This window comes from Pleurodeles waltl, chromosome 9 (assembly GCF_031143425.1).
Source record: "Pleurodeles waltl isolate 20211129_DDA chromosome 9, aPleWal1.hap1.20221129, whole genome shotgun sequence".
Lineage (NCBI taxonomy): Eukaryota > Metazoa > Chordata > Amphibia > Caudata > Salamandridae > Pleurodeles > Pleurodeles waltl.
Window position 1 is genome coordinate 487,904,270 of NC_090448.1, and position 19,851 is coordinate 487,924,120.

At 42.8% G+C, this 19,851-nt stretch overlaps 1 protein-coding gene across 2 annotated transcripts in view; it reads right to left on the bottom strand.

Annotated features, from left to right (window-relative positions):
• JAG2 (jagged canonical Notch ligand 2) overlaps positions 1 to 19,529 on the bottom strand; it is a 265,230-nt gene extending 245,701 nt beyond the window's left edge. Inside the window, exons 1-2 of one of the 2 annotated variants that reach the window (XM_069207327.1) lie at positions 19,303 to 19,529; positions 15,745 to 16,071 (exon numbers count right to left, since the gene is read on the bottom strand). In XM_069207327.1, coding sequence (XP_069063428.1) covers positions 15,745 to 16,071; positions 19,303 to 19,377 — 402 coding nt within the window. In that variant the 5' untranslated portion in view covers positions 19,378 to 19,529. The remainder of the gene's footprint in view (positions 1 to 15,744; positions 16,072 to 19,302) is intronic. The other variant, XM_069207328.1, reaches the window with a different exon arrangement.
• Between the last annotated feature and the right edge of the window lie 322 nt (positions 19,530 to 19,851).

The window sequence follows — 19,851 nt, forward strand, 5'->3', positions numbered from 1 at the left end:
AGTTTATGAAGCATGAAAAGTCCGGTTAGGAGTTTTCAACGCTAGTAGTTCTAACTCAAGCAAATGCAAGACCTATTGCATTGCAAATGCTATTTTTTTTTTAATTATCGATTTGGATCGGTAATTACAAATAAAATTAAACACACTTTTTTTATTTTATTTAAAGAAGTGGGGGGTGAGAAAAGAGGCAAATGGGGAGAGGAGTCAAAGCAACACTGGACAAGGGTGGAAGCCAAAGCAACACAGAGAAGGAAGGAGGGAGGCCAAATCAACCCGTGGGAGGGAAGGAGGGACGGGAAGACAACACAGAAGTAGGATGGACAGCAGCAACCGGGAGAATCATATGGTTGAGCCCAAGAGGGAGGGGGCAGGGCACAGAGTGCAGCGAGAGGGATGGGCACAAGAGAGATGGCTCTAAAACACAGGGACTCATGTGGACTGCTTAATAGAAAAGAAAAAAACATGCTTGAAAACAAGTGGAAGCGATGGTACCAGACAATCAAAGCAACATAAGTAAGTAAGTAATGTGCTCAGTGGAAGGACAAGCACAAAAATCACAAGCTAGGACACAAATAGGGAGCAGGTAAATGAGGGACAGGAAAGCCAGTCAATGGAAAGCAATTGAAGGGGTTCGGCCCTGCTATGTATTTGGTAAGCCACATTAACAAAATACACCGACTGACTACAGAGAGGGATGAAAAACAGCATGTATCATACAAAAGGTATGGTGGGTTTAGAGACCACAAAGAGCAACATGTCAAACGTTTACAGCAATAATAATAATAATCCCTTAGTTAAATTAAAAACTATGCCAAACGACATACATATTGTAGATGTAGCACACAAAAGTTAATCAAAGTAGTAAAAGGTTTCTGCTAATTGAAATTTGTTTACAATAAACGTAATGAGCACTTTTTTAATTTAATATGTTGGCGTTTGAGGACGTAAAAAACGTCTGCATGCAAGGTCGACGGTCTTGCAAAACTCACTGTAGGAACTCTGCATGCAACACGCTTCGGCCTGTACTGTGTAACTATCCTAACGTTTGAGGGGAAAATGATAGCTTGCATTGCTGGGAGATCACAAGCATGCCACCTGTTGTCTTTTCATAGTATTCTTAACCTATCAGTCCTTTTGTGTGTCCTAAAGACTACTTTGAATAATTATCTTTAGAAACTTGTGGTAGTCACATAAGCAAAACTGTAATGTGAAACTGTAATCCGAGTTCCTTCTTATTTTAAACTCTTTATAAAGGGACTTCAAGGGAGTGCTTTGCAAATGGTGTTAGAAAGCATTTCAAAGTAGTAACCTACTTTTAGACTCGCTTGGAGTCTCCTTGAACTTATAGAGCACACCATTCATTAAAATAAATACCAATTAAGTGAGGAGCGCACAAGGCTGGGTTAACAAAATAATCGTGTTAATACACCTAGTACAGTTCTAATATTTCCAACTGCAATGCCTCACTGTGCGATTTCTCGCTCAAGAAGTTGTTGGTTAAAGTCCCAAAGTCAATATTGTGCCAGTTCAAAAAACACACAATTGTCTACCCTCTGCAGTTTCAGAAAAATGTTTCTCAAAATCACCTGCACTTCCCTACACCCGCGGTAGGTTACGCATGCATCTGGCGATTATTGCCGTAGAGTCGTCTACCACTGTTTCAAACCATTTTCATTACGAATATGTAGCGTAATTGTGAATGAAACTGGCAAAAATATCCTCTCATACATAACTGCACTAGGGGGAAGTAACAGGAGAGCGAAGCATCAAAAGCAAACATGAGACAGAAAACTGGCTGGGTTTCAGCTGCCTCCTCCTTGCCTCTCCTGCCTCGAGCAATCAATGAAGAGTGCATGATGCTCAAATGAGAACCCAAATCAAGGCGATTTTTGCCAGATTGCAGTGGTGAAACTGGCAATACTGCAGAATATGTCTTTTGGGTGGGGAGGGGGGCGGGGGCGCAAGCATGAAGAAACATATTAAAACCTTTCAGGTTTCAAGGCATCAAGACATCGCTTTATTCTTTATTACAACCTTTTCCCTTTCCATGATCTAGCCAAGGAGAGACCATGGTTAGACAAGGAAAACCGCTCTCCGGCCTTTAAATATATATATTTTTTTAATTCTTACAAAGATACATCAACTTTACACACTCCTCCTAACCACCTCCCCCACCCCAAAACTAAACTTTACGTTCTTGTACACCTTTCTAGTCAGTCACAGGTGGGGCAGATGATATGCTACAGCTGGGGTCCTAAGAGGAGTTTCCTAAAATAAGAGTTTAGGCAGTTTGTTTCCTGGTGCTTACATTTTGGAATGGTGCCATACTGCGTTTCACTTTTCGGTAAAGCAATAGTCTTCCAATAGCAGCAGAGTAATAAGTTACTTACATACATGCTATAGCAAACACAAGGAAATAAGGACACTTCCGAGGACAGTGGAAACGTGTACTGCTTCCAGAAAATCAGAGCCAACAAAAAATAAAAAGAGTCTGGCAGACTAGAGCACCATCACAGGTGTGGCTTGCCTAGTCAGGCACGTTGTGTTAAAAAAAAAAAAAGACACGCAGCCAGGGGAAGGATCATACATATGTGTCTAGCAACAGTATACCTGTAATCGGCTGTCAGTAATAAGATAGTGAGCAGTCGGGCTCCGTGGAGAGGCGCCTGTCCTGTTTCAATTTAACGGACTTCAGCCACATTAACCGTTGCTATAGCGCGAGCAGCAGCTGTGTTTCATCATTCAGCACAGTAATCCTCCAGCCTACAGGAGCTATTTGGTTAGTGGCATTATTTGTAAACTGAGTCTTGGAACCAACAAAATGTTCGTGCAGGCATGATTCGAACCACAAAGTTTTCATTCTTATTGTCCAGATAGATTTTTGCTTTCTTCTCTATTGCCTTAAGATGTTCCTTCACTCCAGTAGCTATCACAGCGGCAACATAAACAATTCTGCACAAACGAAACCACAAACAGTGTGATCGTCGAGAGCCAGTGTAGAAATTGTGTTAAATAAAATGACGTGTGAATTTTCTCCAATTATCAATTTCAAGTATGTACCAATATGCAAATATATGAGATTGCACAACATACAATGTCCGTTGCTGAAGAGTCCCATCGTTGAAGATTGCAGCCAATTTTCGCTAGTCCCGTCGATTGGTTCAAAATTACTTCTGGTCAGTGCACTGCCATCAAAAACCTTTTTCTAAATGCTTTGAACAGGTCTTTGATTTGAAATGAGAGCAGGAATCCACAAGAAAAGGGGCTTCCAAAGAGCTTGGGTACTGGTCAACTTGAGCCAATGATAAACAGCAGAAATTGGATACTATGCATCTTCATGTGCGAAAGTGGAACCACCTGGACAATCAAGTTGAAAAGGGGCAGGGGTCGATAGACCCACAAATATGTATATTATCTATTTCTACAGGAGTAGAAATGGAGCTCAGCTGTCTAAAGTGCCTGAACACTTTTGAGGCTCGAAGAAGGATCTTGAACTATGCCAGTGTCCAGGATAAATCTGATGAAGCAGAGGCAAGGGGCATGTAGTAAGCTGTCCATTTTTGGTTTGCAAAGGGTAGCGGGAGGGAAGAGATCCTCAGCTCCTAATCATTGCAAAGGATTAATGCAGATACTTAGACTACAAAAGAGAAGTCATAACTGCTGTCATAACATTGATCGAAAAACGGGGAGGTGCAAGCTTTACCCACAGGAGACTCCTGATGCCATAAACCCTCCAAATGTCATTAGATTGTCAAATGAGAATAACAAAGTAACAACCCTGAGAATGACTGATAAAAAAAAGCTAGCCCCTGCACTTAGGACAGACCAAGCCTGCACAAAAAGTGTAATTTTTAAACATCTGCTTCAAATTATTTATTTGTAGTGGTTAGAGCACAGAGCTTGCCAGGCGGGCAGCAGAGAGTTTTACAGATCAACGCAGAAAATCATACAAGTCGATTTGAGTAAGGTAGAAAAGTATAAACAGGGTACATACTAAGAAGACAAAGGGCCTGATTTAGATCTCGGTGGAGGGGTTTCTCTGTGGCAACAATGACAGCTATCCCATCCACCAAAATCTAAATACCATTGTTTTCAACTGTACGTGTATTTTGGCGGAAGGGATATTGGTCACAGTTGTAACGGAGTAAACCCTCCGCCGGGATCTAAACCAGTCCCAAAGTCTTTGTAGGATGCCAGGACTATAAATACTCGACTTAGTCGAGTTCTTAAGGATTGTTGTTATTATTATTGGGAGTATTGGAGATACAATTAGTTAGTTCACTGATATTCTCTCTTTGTTTCTCTTTTCTCTAGGTAGTTTCTTCAGTCCTCAGCGGTTCCTGGGGATGGAACTGGCAGCCCAGATCAAGTTTTGATCGATGTGCCTCCGAGAAAAGAGATAAAAATGGTTATCAGGTAACTGGGTCTTTTATTAAGGGATAGGGTGGGGTCACCGGGGAAGGTGTGAGTGGAGGACGTGAGGTAGAGACCATTCAAGGTGAGTTACACATGCTTTCATGCAACACCTATGCCACAGTGTATTTAGGGGTTTTTACCCCTCCTTGCTTTCTTTCTCCTTTTTAATTAGTTCCCCCTCTGAGTTCTCCGTCCCTTGTCACCACTAAATTCAATAACAGCTACTTGCTCAGGAAAGCCTGTGCCTTGTACGGGCATGTCCCTCCAGGAACGTGGCCTGGTGCTCTCGTGGTGTGCCTCTCCCGGCGTTGTTCCTTGTCCTTCTCCAGTTCAGGTCCTGTGTCTTCCTTCGTCCTCACTCTCTCTCGCGGCTCCGGCGTGTGCTTTTCGTGCCCCACATCTTCCTTTGTCCTCACCCCCTCTCGTGGCTCTGGCGCTTCTTCTTCGGGTCCCACATCTTCTTCTGCCCTCATCCTCTCTCGCAGCTCTGGCGCTGCCTCTTCGGGTCCCAAGTCTTCTTCTTGGTCCCTCTGTTTCTTTTCCGTGTCATCTTCCTCTCCGTCGTCGCTCTCCTCCTTGTCTTCGCTCCGTCCCTTTCTTTTGAGGCCTCACCCCAGAGGCACTCTGCTTCCGTCCGATGTTCTTCCATCGAAGTGCCCCCGGGGCACTTCTCCGCCAAACCGGCTGAGGGTAAGCCGCCAACCGTCGCTGCCTGGGTCAACCTGGTAATGGGGTTTCCATTACAATCTTCTAGTCTTTAACCTCTTTGATGCGGGTCACAACCAGTGGCCGACACCAGGTAGGGGATTAAAAAAATCCTCCAGCAGCTAAGGGGTTAATAAAGGGAAGAAAATGATGGGATGTCATCTAGATAGGCTGTGGGTAGGTCGGTCTTTAGGTTTCTTCAAAATAATTTCGGGATGGTGAAGAAGCAGAGGTGGTTTGCTTGGCACAAAGATATGAGTTGCTTGTCTGATGCGAACCACAGGGAAGTGAAATCCCCTATGTAACTACACAACGGGCAAAAGCTCGATTGTTCCTTCATTCAAAATATCCTTGACTTCAGGCTACTTAAGTAACTGGGTGGGCACAGAAGTGGAGTATAGGAAGTCTAAAACTCTGCTTCACAAGGCAAGTAGGGATGGAGACATATTACTCCAAATCTGAACAAACTTCCCTCCACCAATCTAGTAGCAGGGCCACGTTGTTAATTTTGGGTATATATTTTTTAAGGATTACGGTTGATTGGAGATTTTTGCTGCTCTCTTCTCTGGTCAAATGTGGGACAGACTATTCTACTCCCGTAGGGAGAAGATCAAACTGTGAATCAGGAATGGTCTACCCTTGAGGAGACATTACTGGAAAAGACTTCGGAAGAAGCCAAGAACAATTCTTAAATCACAGAAAACACTGCATGTAGGTTGTTTATGCTGGAAACTAATCTTTTCTATCCTAAAATCGCCTGTATACTTTCTGCCCGCCGACATATTCTTTCTGTAATCATTTTCAACTCTATGTAACAGGTTTGGTTCCCTTCTGAACTTATCAGTCAGATGGATGAAAATATTTATACTGCACCGTGTCTTTCTTGGCGCTAGCCATTCTCCACCAACCCTTCGGCCTCCACCACAGAAGGAGGAGGCCCGGTGTCTTAAACTGCCTGTCACTACTTTTAGGAAGAGTTGTATACAGTGGCAATTTGTGATGTGCTTTGCGCAGTAATGTGCTGGACTTGGACATTCTCCCTGTGGTGTGAAACTGCTGGCAGACGATTTCTACTACACCAAAGGCCACAAAAGGGCAACCCCTTCTTAATGCTTTTTCAGTTAATAGGTAGTTGCCTCATTAGAAGGCCCTTTACTTCTTTAGTCGGGTGTCAAATACCCTGTTTAGTATATGCTAAAGAACTGGAGTAACCGTTTGACAATCGGTTTGGCGCATTAAAAATATTGTTTTACAGTGCAGATATTCATATTCCACTACACTGTGGAAATGAGATTTCTGCTATAAAATACTTCATAATGCTTTTAGAAAATGCTTTGGCCACCTTTACTGTGTTCTAGCGTCTATTGACAACTGTGGATCTAGAACATTGCTTCGAACGTGATATAATTGTATAACTAGGCAAATTATTCAGTTCCCTTTGCTGGAATCACATAAAAATTAACTAAATATCCATATGAAATCATACACCATTCATTAAACATTTTCCTCCACTTGGTCCGTACCCACCAACATACACCTTTCTTTTGCAGATTTGTAACTATATTCAGGGTTAAATTAATTAACAATCGCTCTCATCATCTTCAATTCAAGTTACTTTACACACTGGTTAAAGTATAGCGCTGTGTACACTGTAGAAGAAGATTCCATGCCATTCCTATTGTTTAATCCCTGGTTACTATGGACGATAAATCAAGTCACCTTTGATGCTCAATGTAATGTGCTTCTAAAGTATTTTGGGTGCAAACAGAACAAACTGCAAGTCACCCATACTTCTGTGGAAACATCTGATGACGAAAAAGCTCCAATCCTTAAACAAATTAAGTTTTCTTCTTTTTGATAATTGTTTAATGTGGAAAAAGCACCCTTGCATAAACAAATGAAAATCAGGCTGTCCTCTTGCAGGGGGGCCGGTTTACCTTTCATACATTTCCCATCACTTAAGGATGCACATCACCAATTGCCTCACCGAGCATAGAGAAATGTGGCTGTGTATAGCACATGCTCCAAATTCCTTCTTTGGTGAAAACTGTGCAGCACTACCAACATGAAATACACTCTTGGTGGCCACAATTGAAAGGGACGTCTACCAAACTTACAAAATAAAATCTGTGGGACAGCCTTCCACAGACGCAGTCACAACAGGGTGAACGCCCTTCTAGGGTATCAGAGGTTACAGATTCATGCGAATGCACAACATGTGTTAGATCTCACCCAGGCACAGACTAAATGTACAAATGCATCCAGGACACATTAATTCTAAAGCCTCATCAGTTTGGAGCGAAAGGTTTTGATTCCAAAACTTTAGACCAATTAAAAAATGCAGTGACTAATCAACTTCTCCAAAACCATAAACATGGAGATCATGAAGGAACTTTTCCAATAGCTTTTCAGGAAGGTCAACCCTCAATTACTGGATGTTTCCAAGCATATGCGGTTTTAAGCAAAGCATCCAAACACCATGGTCCCATTACAAAGATATCACCAAGACATTTCAAGATCACTTATTTCACAAATGACCAATTCGGATTCTATCCACATTCAGATTATAAGGCTCCAGTTGACAACACAGGAAAAAAAAGCTTCTATTCAAGGCCACATTCCTCCACTACTAATCCTCCTACAGCCTGCTCATATTCAAACCTTTTATTACAAGATTTGGAAGAAGCTCCCTCAGTGCACATAGTAATGAAACAGTGGAAGACTATTCCTACATTTACCAGTGAAACTTTTGACACACCAGGGAAGTCTGTCACATTTCTTAGCTAAAAGAAAAGGTTAGTATCAGCTGTGAAAAAATGTGAATAGCTAGTTGTGAACATACAACCCAGATAATTACAGCTTTCTGACATGCCAAGACGTATATGCTCTCTGCCACTTCTTTCAGTACCACTTCTGTTCCTTGGCCGTAATATGTGGAGGCTGTAGTTGTCAAGAATAGCTTACCGGTGAAAAAGGGACTCACGTGAAGTACCACTCTCCACATAGTACACAGGTCATGGTGCATGTTGAGAAACTACTTAGGTGGGAGGGGAGCAGGAATGTGTATAGAGTGGGGGTGTGGCCAGAGAACCATTTTAGAGCAATTGAATCCCTATAAACAGTACAAGTGGGAAGAGATTAACTGCCTGGCAATATTCCTTACCACTGTCTTTCAGCAGTAGTGGGTGAGCGCTGTCATCTCCTCCTTGACTTCATTAATTCAGTCTAACCTTGGTGCCCCTAAATATAGGCACCTATATTCTATGTTCTGCAGTCCTCACCACCTATAATATCTTTTGTACACATAACAAGCCTTCGATGATTTCATGTGTGGCATATATAAGACTCAGTGCCCATCAATCCCAGTGGTTTAAATCTTGATTAGTGGTTATTTGAGTGGAAGTGTCTGGATTATTTCCATGTATCAAATCATATCCCTTTTTGTATATTATTAGCTTGTGACTAGTTCCAAGTGTAGTTGAGGAAAATTTTAATGGAGAGTGAAAACGTGAGGATCAAATTTCCACACGTAACAGGCATTAAACGAGTAATATAGAGGGAGGTCTAGATTTTAACTGCAAGTGAAATGTACTGGGAAGAGAAGACCAGGAATATTATTGCACTCAATATTCATAAATCATGTGACAGACTGAATTGCCATAATGTAATTTGCTGCTTATACATTTGGTGAACTAGCAAAGTAAATCGGTGTGCAAACAAACCTTAGCAATAACACACAGACAATAACTTTCTATTTCTACAGAGTATCCCTTAAAACTAAAAGAAAATGTTTAGAGTGTCACTGGAGAAGTATTTGAAATCATTATGTCCCCACTATTAGTAATGTTTCTCAGGGATACCCTCAGGACATCCAACTTAGTGCACGACTTCACAATTTTCTCGGGTGTCTCAAAAAAAAAAAAGTAATAATAATAATCAGCAATAAGGAAAATGACCACAGCGTAGAACAATAAACTTTGCAGAGTTGTGGTTAAACATTTGCCTTTTGCCTCCTAGCATTTGGTTACTAAGCTTCTAAAGGTACTACATCTTAAACTAACCGGATGTTAGCTGAAAACGGTCACCATATTGTGGCACGTCATTCCGGTTAATGTTAATAGTCATAAACATGTTGACCTTCATCATAACGTTTCATTGACTTCAATGATTGTTACAGTCGGGAATTGTTCACACTTTTCACAGTCCAGATCACCCTCTATGTTGATTAAACTTGGGCTAGGCTAAAGTCGCCCTATAAGAACCAATAAGAAAACAGCAGTGAAGCGTATAAAGGTTGGGGGGGGGGGGGGGGGGCAGGGAGGGGTGAAGAATAAAAATATAAAACGGTAGGGTATAAAAATCAAATGAACAGACAAAACAAAATATAAAGTGATCTAGAACAAGAACATATCTAATTTAAGAAACTAAGCAGCGTGTTTAACGTTTAGTACCCAGTACCTGCATTCTTTAATTTCAACCGGGAAGTATAGGCGCTTCTTTGCGGCGTGGAAAAGTTTTAATGGAAGATACAAGCACTTCAGGAGGCAATTGGCATCTGCATTTCCCGCTCAAGCAATGCCGTTAAGTACTTATTTTTTAATAATTATTTCCGAAGCGTCTCAAAATCAACGCGTGCTACGTATAACTTTCCTGTGGCGCTCACTTTTCGGTATAACACCCATTATCTCCTTCTTCGGCTTTCCATCATTACGTACACCACGATTCAAAAGGCACGCACGCAGTCTGCATAACACAGCATGTACATTTGAAAATATTAAGGTCGGTATTTGAGCTACCGCATTAAAGACGCTAAAGAGTGTTATTTACATGTTTTTTAACGTCGTTTTTGGGAACAGTCATGCCCTTAAAATTATCCAATCAAACCTGTGTCTCCTAAGAGTCAATTAAGGTGCCTTGTCTACGATAATTTTACCTCTCCCCGGATCGCCCCCCTTGGCAGACCAGACATTATGCTGTGGTTTAGGAGGTAGGGCAGTGGCGCTATGCCTCTTACATAAAGGTGTCGCCACAGGTAGGCCGCTGTGAGTCTAACTGTGCCTGATTGGCGCCAGGTCTGGCTGTCAAGGGGCACGCCCTTCGTCGAAGGCAGCACGCGCTCCTACTGCGAGGGCGCGCGCCTTCGCCCAGAGCAACAGCTGCCAGCACGCGCCTCCCTGTCTCCACCCCCCACCCCCTCCGGGGAAAGAAAAAAAAAAAAACAAGAGCGCGCCAATGGCGCCCTCTGTTGAGTCCTCGTTTTGCACGCGCCTCCTGCAGTCCAAAACCTCTCTTAGGCCGTGTAAAATCGCCCCAAGCTGAAAGAGACAATCCCTGCCGCATTAATCGTAGATTAGATGTGTGATGGTCAACGGCGTTTAAACTATCTCACTTCCAATTTAAGCTGCAACATCCTCTCAACAGCACTGTCCGAACAGCCTTGACCCAACCAATGCCGCTACGAGCAGTACTGCTCAGAACACACAACCCACCAGCCACGTGTGACGAAACCCCCCCTCTTGCTAAAGCGCAATAGACTGTCCAGTTCCACAAAACCGACCGTTGCCAGAATTGCCGATCTACGCCGCCCTTAAACCCATCATCAGACAACGCCATAGGCTACGTCTTCGAAAAAATTCGCAAGTATCACTCTCCACATATACAATTAATTGCAAACCATCATCTGCCTCTTGGCTAAGTACCATTCAACGTTGCTACCTGCTGTCAGTGTTGCAGATACATACTACTTTACTAAAGCCTCGTCTCAAAACACCAAATACAGATTATCCGAAAAAACAGCCATCTAACAGGCCAGATGGAAACAACTTTATAAAGCTACTACATACCAACCCACCAGAAAATGTAACAAGTCAGATATCAACAACTGCTAATATAAACTACTGCACCCAGGTACCTTCTGCAACCTGGCACCCATACAAGCGACTCTCGACCAGGTGCACATGTATAGGCTTTTCTGCCTCCAGCCCCAAAAAACTGTCACCCTCTAACAAGCTGGCAACTAAGCAGAAATGATCACCATCTGAGTAAATGCAACAACAAAAGCCTCTCTGCCTGCTGGTTATTACTCCACCAAAAAAGTTATCGTGGCAGGTCAACTTACAAATACATTCTATACACCTAATGGAGTTCGGCCAAAAAATACACCTTTTATCAGCTGTGCAAATGTCCTTAGGTACCTAGCTTTTGCCCATAGATTTAAGGCAGCAATGTCGTTAATACCTCATAAAAACGTTCTAAATGTCAGTGTCAATTTTGGAATTTCATCCTACCTTCTACAAAAACGACAACTAAGCATCACAACAGTAAGAATTTTTTGCCATCTCAAGAAAGCACCATAGCTATCGATATTCGGACAAGTTAAACATCAAAAATAATCAACTCTATTTTACTTTATATTTTTCATTAAGCCATACATAAGATCGGTCCATTGTTTCTCAGTAAAAACGACATTATAGCCCATCAATAATTCTTTTATACCCCATAATGCATCAATCACTGCCCCCAAATACATAAAACTGTATGGGATGCAGGGTCTCTTCTTGTTCAAGCTGTACAGCTTTGGAACTACATGCCATTACAGGTAAAAACCCGAGTGAATATGGTTCACAAAGCAATAAAATATAACTATTTCCGATCGACTAACTACATAGTGTGTCCTGTTGTATGTCAATTGACTGGATTTGTATTTTTTGGCTTCAAAAAGTCACAACTATGGCGTTAGTGGTCATATTTACCTACACAGATACCAGACATCCCACAAAGCCCTCCCCTTAACTACGGACACCCAAACAACTTTCCCATAGAACATTCATCAGCTACATGGATATGGAGTTCCCGCCAAATCATACCATCCCTTAAACAAACCCCTGACAGCTACACAGATACAGGGCAGCCCACAAAGCCTCCCCGGCCAGCCACTTGAATCTATATAAAATAAATCCTGCTAGATGTAAAGAGGGTAGGTAGTGCCCTACAAATCTCTTCCTGAGGAAAAGAAAAAAAATTATGCTGGACTGCTTCAATTAATCTCGTCCTCTGGTAATTACGCTGGGCCAAAAACTATTCCACCATTTTTTGTTTACCATGCCACCAGAGACAGGCAGCAGCCATATGCAAATCACCTTTTGTCCTACTCCAGTAAGAACATTCCAGTACTGCCAGTCCATGTTCCCTTTGAGCAGGAGCACAAGCAACCTGAGACAGGTTTCGGCCTGTTCGAGCTCATCAGTAGGGTGCAGTTTGAGTAGTACGAATCAGTGAGCATAGACCCCACGTTCAGGCATACCTGTCGCCGTTCGGTCATCACACTGAGGAAAACAAAAAGTCATGGACGGAATGCTTGCTGTAAATCTCTTCCAGAGCCAACAAACAGAGGAACTACAGGAAACCCCACAGAAGAAACCTCGGTCAGCTATTTGGATGTAACCTTTAAATACCAGTCCATACAATATAGTAGAGATCTAGACACTTGTTTACCAAAAATATTTCCTCATATTTACAGTCACATGGATCTATGCTAGAGAATACCAAATAAAGCTTTACTATACAGATTATAGCTAGGGAGGAGAACATAAAAGAAACCTCTGACAGCTGCACAGAGAACCCACAAATACCACCCCAAGAATGAAATCTCACCAGCTGCAGCATGCAGATAGCGGGTAGAAACCTAAAAACGTATACATACTGCAAACGTGTGCAAGAGACCACTAAATGAAATGCAAACATTGACTCTGTGCCACCCCATGAAATCTCTGCCAGTTCAGCAAAATTTGGCAACATACCAACTGCTCTTGCACCACTCTGGTCACTATCATATGCATGCAAAACCACATAACAGCTACAAGAAACGGTGCTTTAGACATCCAGATGCTACATAAAACCAATCCAAACTGTACAGAGAGAGAGGCTGGAGACTAAGACATAATATGACTGACCTTCATTGACCAAGAAGCATATGCAAATATCTTAAATAGCAAAATGTGCATCACGTTAACATATGAATTAAGAAGTTGATAGCTAGAAAACAGTGACAAACCCCCCATTTTAAATTGTAAAACCTCCAGCATCAAAACTTTAATAGGTTGAGTGATTTGATGCTGAGTTTGGGGGTCCTAACCAAAAGTGCCCTGCGGCCCTACAACAGCTAAACATCTTGGCTATACAGAAAATATGCAACGTGTACATCCTACTACAGTTCCTTCACATGCAATAGATATCAAAATAGTGTAATTGATTCTCACCACACAAACAGTTCACATTTCAAAAAACACAAGCCTAGTTGTATATCAAAACAGTTCACAGTTCAAAAAACACAAGCCTAGTTGTATATCAAAACACACAAAATATGTAGAACAATGCTCAAAAAAGTGTTAAGTGTAGGAATTGAAATCACCAACTTTAATTATATGGGACCTGGTGGGGGAGCAGGGGATGTAGAGGTCAACATCCCTCCACCATTTAAACTTTCCACAAAACAGAATTCTGTTTACACTCCGGTTAAACGGCAAAAAAGTACCAAAAGTTGACTGCACTCTAACAAAAATGATGTCCTATTTTAAGCAGGGAGCGTAAATTGATCAATCTCTTCAAAAGTAAACAACTTTAGGAATGACTTAATCTAAAAGAATGTTCAAAACTGCATTTCAGTTCACGACCACGAACAAAAGAAATCATGTTTTTCCCATAAATAAACCGACTGGTTCTTTGCCTGTAGTACAGAGTAGAAATACCCATCAAGTCTAACATAGTTCAGGAAGCACTCTCAATACTAAAGAAGCCACTATGTACTCCCAGTAGAGTGCATTTAATACATAAAACAATATGGATTATTCTTCCATTTCAACATGCCTTGCTGGAACAATTGGGACAGATATGGGGTTTAATGTTACGTGAGATGCAAACTCCCAGAGGGAATGTCAGTGAATTTCAGTATCCCACTAGTGGCAAGCACTTAAACCAGACCAATGGCAATGTAGATTACTAATTGATTGTACACATCATAGAACACAACAGGTCTGTTAATCTAAAAAAATGTTATGGCCAACAACCTGAAAATGATCAGAAAGACACTTGGGATTTTGGAGATTGTCAAAAACAGCAACTAAGCAAACTGCCTGATGTCCATATTTCTTAAAGACAAAATATCAACAAAGTCAAACTTTTTCTTCATTTAGTCCAAAACTCCAAAGAAGTGAGTATTCTCCAAATGAGGACCGCCCCCTCTACACCCCCCCCACTGAGAAGCAGTTGGAAAGTATGATCGATAGAAAGAGCCTTTGTTTTAATAACTTTATTAACTTTTGTATTGATTTTCCATAGGAAATCCACAAACATCAAACAAATTATAAACCATTCACAAAAAAAAGAACATGCATAAAATCTCTCAATGCCAATTATAACACAAAACGGATTTGCGTCCCTTGCTTTCGATAAAAAAGTGTACACTACAGGGATAATTGAGCTCAAACGGTGGAGTAACAATAAATTGAGATGCTTAGCCCTCATTCTGATACAAGCCTGTACTTTAACCACAAATATTAAAATTATATTTTCTGCATACAAACACAATGTCCCAAACACAATATGTTTCAATGGAAAAGTGAGGCACTGTCATTTTTGTTCTCCCTTATTCTTCATTGCGAAGCTTAATAGATGTACTGTGTAAAATATACCAGAGACAGTGTAAAAACATCAATTCTTCTGTTGTCCAACCAGGGTTGGCCTTGGTTGATTCAAGGAAGCTAAGATCTACGATTTGCACATCAGACAACTAAATGCAAGAATCCCTGTACGTATCTGCACCTCCATAAACAGTACCACATTTAGGTTACCTCTGAAAGACAACTGAGAGGCAAGGGGCACTTACATCAAATACCTTTTGGGACCACAGCACCAGATAATAGAAAAGGCATTTATTAGCCCTAAGTAATGGCCTTACTAAACCCTGGGGCACACTGGAGGAGCACACAGCTGAAATGGAGATATTTATCTTCGTAATGAAGGCCTATCCCTCTTTCAGATGGAAAGAGGGGACATGACATTTGTACTTTTGAAATAAGGGGGTGAGGGTTACTCGAGAGGAAAGTCAGCTGTGCCTTATGGGGTGCAAAGGAGAAGTAGCCAATCGAACATGCCAATTTATTTATCAACTGAGTGTTGGCCTACCCTAAAGAAGGGACGTTACCAAGAGAAATGTCAATTTTCATTTTCCAGTGACGACCTGACACACCTTTATGTCATTAACACCCATACCTAATAAAAAAAGGTCTGAATTGACCTGCTTACTTTCCTTAAACAATGACATGCACTTTTTCAAAATATGCTTGGGTGTAACAACAGAGAATTCAAAACAAATGCAAAAGGGCATTCTAGTACCCGTGAAGAAGAGAAGCTGGGGAAAGCAATTCTATGCTCATTTTCCAATGGAAACCAGTTCCAAACAAAAGGCAGGGCATCCAAGTATCAATACATGTATCAGAAAAAGATCAATTCATTGGCCCCCACGATGCCTGTTTGATTTCCACTGAATGTAGACCCCCACTATAAGGTACATGGACATATCACATAAGGGTTTTTCAGATCCTCCAAAGACAAACTGTCACCTACCGGCCAAGCGAACTGGAAGGGGATGACCATAGTGCCTGGATCGTCGCCACTCTTGCCATGGTGCTGGCTGCGGGAAATGTAGAAGGAATTGCCCCCAAGCACAGCAGAGGATGTGGCTCCATAGGTGCAAGTCCCGGTGGCAGAGATGGTAGCCTGGTACTCCTTGAGGCACAGCCGCAGGTACGTGTCACACTCATCACGGCCACAGTCTGGCCTGGGGGAGCCCGCCGGCCGTGTGTCATCACAACATTCTCCGTTCAACAATTCCCCGTTTACATTCCGCACTGAGCCCAGCTGCAGCTCGAAATAACCTGCCGCCTGCGAGACCTAAAAATAAAGGGAGAGGAGACATGTTAGTGCCGACTCTTTGGAGGGGGCTGAGGGTTAAAGTCAGAGAATGGGCAATATTCACCTGAAACTGGGTAAGCAAAGCATGGAAGGCATGCATCCAGAAGTGGGCATTCTATGGTACTGCACTGGCATACAAGGGGTGGCAGTTGACAATCTATTAACATATTGGTCTGAAACAAGAGGGCCACGGTGAAAAAGGGGGAGGGAGGGGAGTTACAACCTCAAAAGGGATTCTATTTCTACTAACACGGAGCGTAGAACATACCAAGGGGTGGATACTTAAAGTGTCACAGAAGCTGATTTATTAAAATGCAACTCAAGCCAATGTATGCAGGTAGAACAAGGGAAAATGAAGCAAAACTGGTGTTTTACTGTACTTTGGGCTAAAACATACAGTCATATCGAATAAACATAAATATGACAGTCTGTGAAAACATTCAATTGAAATTGAAAACACTGGGTGTGGGGGTTAATACAAGTAAGTGTTAACCATACAAAAACTTTATACTTTGCTACACCCTAGGTAAGATAAAATATCTGCTATTTAAAACTCTCTCAGCCATACAGACTTCCAACAGTAACTTGCTGAGCTATAAAAACATACAAATAAGGGCATATATTTGTACTTCACCTCGGTACGGTAGATACTTTGGGGGGCGGAACAACAAGTAAAATTATGAGGAGTACCACTCTATGACTACACGGCAATATATGAAAACGTTTTGTTACATCATGGGGGTGGCTGCAGAAAATGAAGAAACTATTGGACAATTATGGATGAAGCATACCCATGCATCTCATACATGGAAAGAACAAGGGAGACACTATGCAGTAGAAGCGTTTAAAAAAAGCACAGGAACGTGCAGAAAGGGCTTATGTAACTACAATACAAACTAAACAAAAATTAGCATTACATATTAGGTTGAAAGAGGCAAAGGAACATGAACCATTGGAGGAGTACGTCTTACTGTGTCAAGGAGGCTGAGAGTCACCCGCATACATGAGGACACATGCACTTGAGGGTAATGTCTAAGAAGGCCTAAAACAAGAAAGCAATGCAGGCTGAGAGGGTGTGGGTATTTTCTGCACCACTCCTGACCTTACTATACAATCACATACCAACAAACGTGTGAGCAAGGTCTCCCACAAAAAAAGGACACGGCAGAGAGAGAAAACTGTATTTTTGAGCTGTGGGGGTGTAGACATGGTGGGGCTCTATCTCACAGGCAGTAAAACTAAGTGACGCCATCAGCAGACACAGCCAACAAAAAAATAATAGCTGAAAGCAGACCTAAGCCCTAAACTGACCCACACAGTGACACTGTTCATGGACACAATGATGTGGGGCCAGGGGATTTAAACGTGAACCCAGGCAACGTTATTTAAAAGGTGTCCATTGGCATCCTGTTGGTACACCCCAATAAATACTAACACACTACTAAATGTTAAACTAGTTCAGACTATGGTCCTTAAGTACACACCTTAATCTTCCACCCCACCCCCCCACTCCACACTCCCCCCCAAAAAAGAGAGACCATTTCAATAAACGACGGACGGCAAGGCATAACTTATACTACTAGACGGACTATGCAAACAAAAACACGATGCCAATTAGATAGCTTTGGCAATGGCGGGTGAGACAAATTAAAAAGGTGACAAATAATGCCGATCATAGTAACAGCTCCACGTATGTCATCCATACTGGAGAAAGCACTTAATGTACATCCACGACCGCCTAATTCAAAATACACATTTAACAAAAAAATAAATGTATTGTAAAGGTGGTCGATAAAAGTTGGCTGCAGTTACTTTTTCCGCTCGAGATAGTTGTATGTATTGCACCCCTTATCTATCTTCAACGCAGTCTTTACTATGGAGAGCACTCCCAGCACCGAACAGTACCAAAAGTAGGGCCTCCTGTAGCTTTCATGCAACGCTACAGAATAAATCAGCTGGAGTTTTAGTATTAAGCTGTGCGTTTCTGCGTAAAGGAACGATCTTAAGGTATAAGTTTCACAACAAACACGAAATTGAAAACTCTATTTTCATCTCAATTGGTCCATGAGGTTTGAAAGAGAACAAAATACTTATTAAATAAGACGAAGCCGCCCCCTGCTCTACGCTGGTAGGAGCACGAGTTGAAGGAACGTTACAATCTCTGGAAATGTACCATCAGCCAAAATCAAAGAATTGTCCAAATGGAGGTACCGTAGCACCAAGGGAAATCGATTAAAATGAGCCAGATGCAACGAAACTAGGAGCTGTGTAGGCAAAACGCAGGCAGGTGGGAACGATGGGGGGAGGTGTAACCAACTGCTCCCAGTTCCAATCAGGAAAACAGTGCATTATTAAACGGACAGACCAATCTAGGCTTAACTCTGATCAGATGCAGGGATCACTCCCAGAGAAGCGTGGATTGAAAGTTCGCCAGAGTGCAGCACAGCATGCTCTTAAAAAGAGCTTATACATTTTCTACAGCAGAGCCAGGCAGCCGGGATTGGATCGGACTGGAAGTTATACTACGCACAAGTCGCATCGTCTCGAAGGCTCGGTCAACTGCGAAGTTTGCAGACCGAGGGTCTCAAGGGGGTGCAGAAACACCATGCCACCCTCACTCCGCTTGGAAATAGTCACCGTCCTAAGACTGACCGCACCGTGCACAAGTTTTTGCGGGGGGGGATTGAAAAGTATAGGTACCTTGCGAGGGGGTTGTGCTGCATTCTGCAAACTTAAAATGTACGCGACTCGTGTATTTCATAATAAACTGACCTATATTGTGAGTGCGCTGAGCAGCTTTACCAACCCACTAAGAATATTTTCTTTCGACAATTAGGGTTCTGGAACCCCTCACCCCCCACTCATCCCAGAAAAAAAATCTCTTTCACCACAGTATTTTCGTTTTTCGAGCAATGTCATCCTCATCATACAGCAGGGACCGAAGTCATCCCGGGGTACGGAGTCACTCTCTCCCCTTCAGCCCAGACCGGTAAGTATCCAGTCGGATCCACCACTTCTTGAATGTTTCCTTCCCTGGGGATTCCTATAACCTCCCAGTGGCCAACTTTCCCTTCCTAGGGATTCCCTTGGTCTCCAGTGTTCACTAATCTCACCATTGGTCTGTCACCTACACCTCTTAGCAGGTCTGCCCGCAGAGGGTTTCGCCCCTCTATCACTGACAATCCCCTCCTAGAGATCCCCGACGCTCACCTGTATCCAGACTGCCAAGAGCACCCCTAAGCGGAGCGCTACACCGGCGCGGTGCCCTCCGCTGTGCCACCGCATCGCCGATTCCTTGCTAGTTATGCGCCGAGCCCCGGCCTCTGTCCCGGGCTCTGCCGCGGTCACTGTGCTCGCTGCGTAGAGCTGTCAATGACCGCGACTCCTGCAGCCAGAGCAGCACTCAACACCCTGACGAGGGGCGGGAGACTGACAGCTCACGCGGCCAATTCTCAACCGCGTAGCGTAGGGTAGGGTGGGGCCTGCTGGTCCAGGCCAAAGGAGGTGTGTCTACTGGGCGGGAACTTTAGGTTCCATCGCTCCAATCCTGGCCGCCAGCCATGACAATGGGAGGAGCCAGACCTCCACAGGGTAATAAGGGTGTGTCAAGGCGGGAGGGGGAAGTGAGATCCCGTGCGCTTAGATACAGAGACTCGTACTTGCATAGCAATGAGGAGGGTAGGACCACCGATATGGCGGGATGGGCGTGCCCAATGAGGTGACACATTGGGTGTGACTGCTGGGCTCATTTTAGTGTCC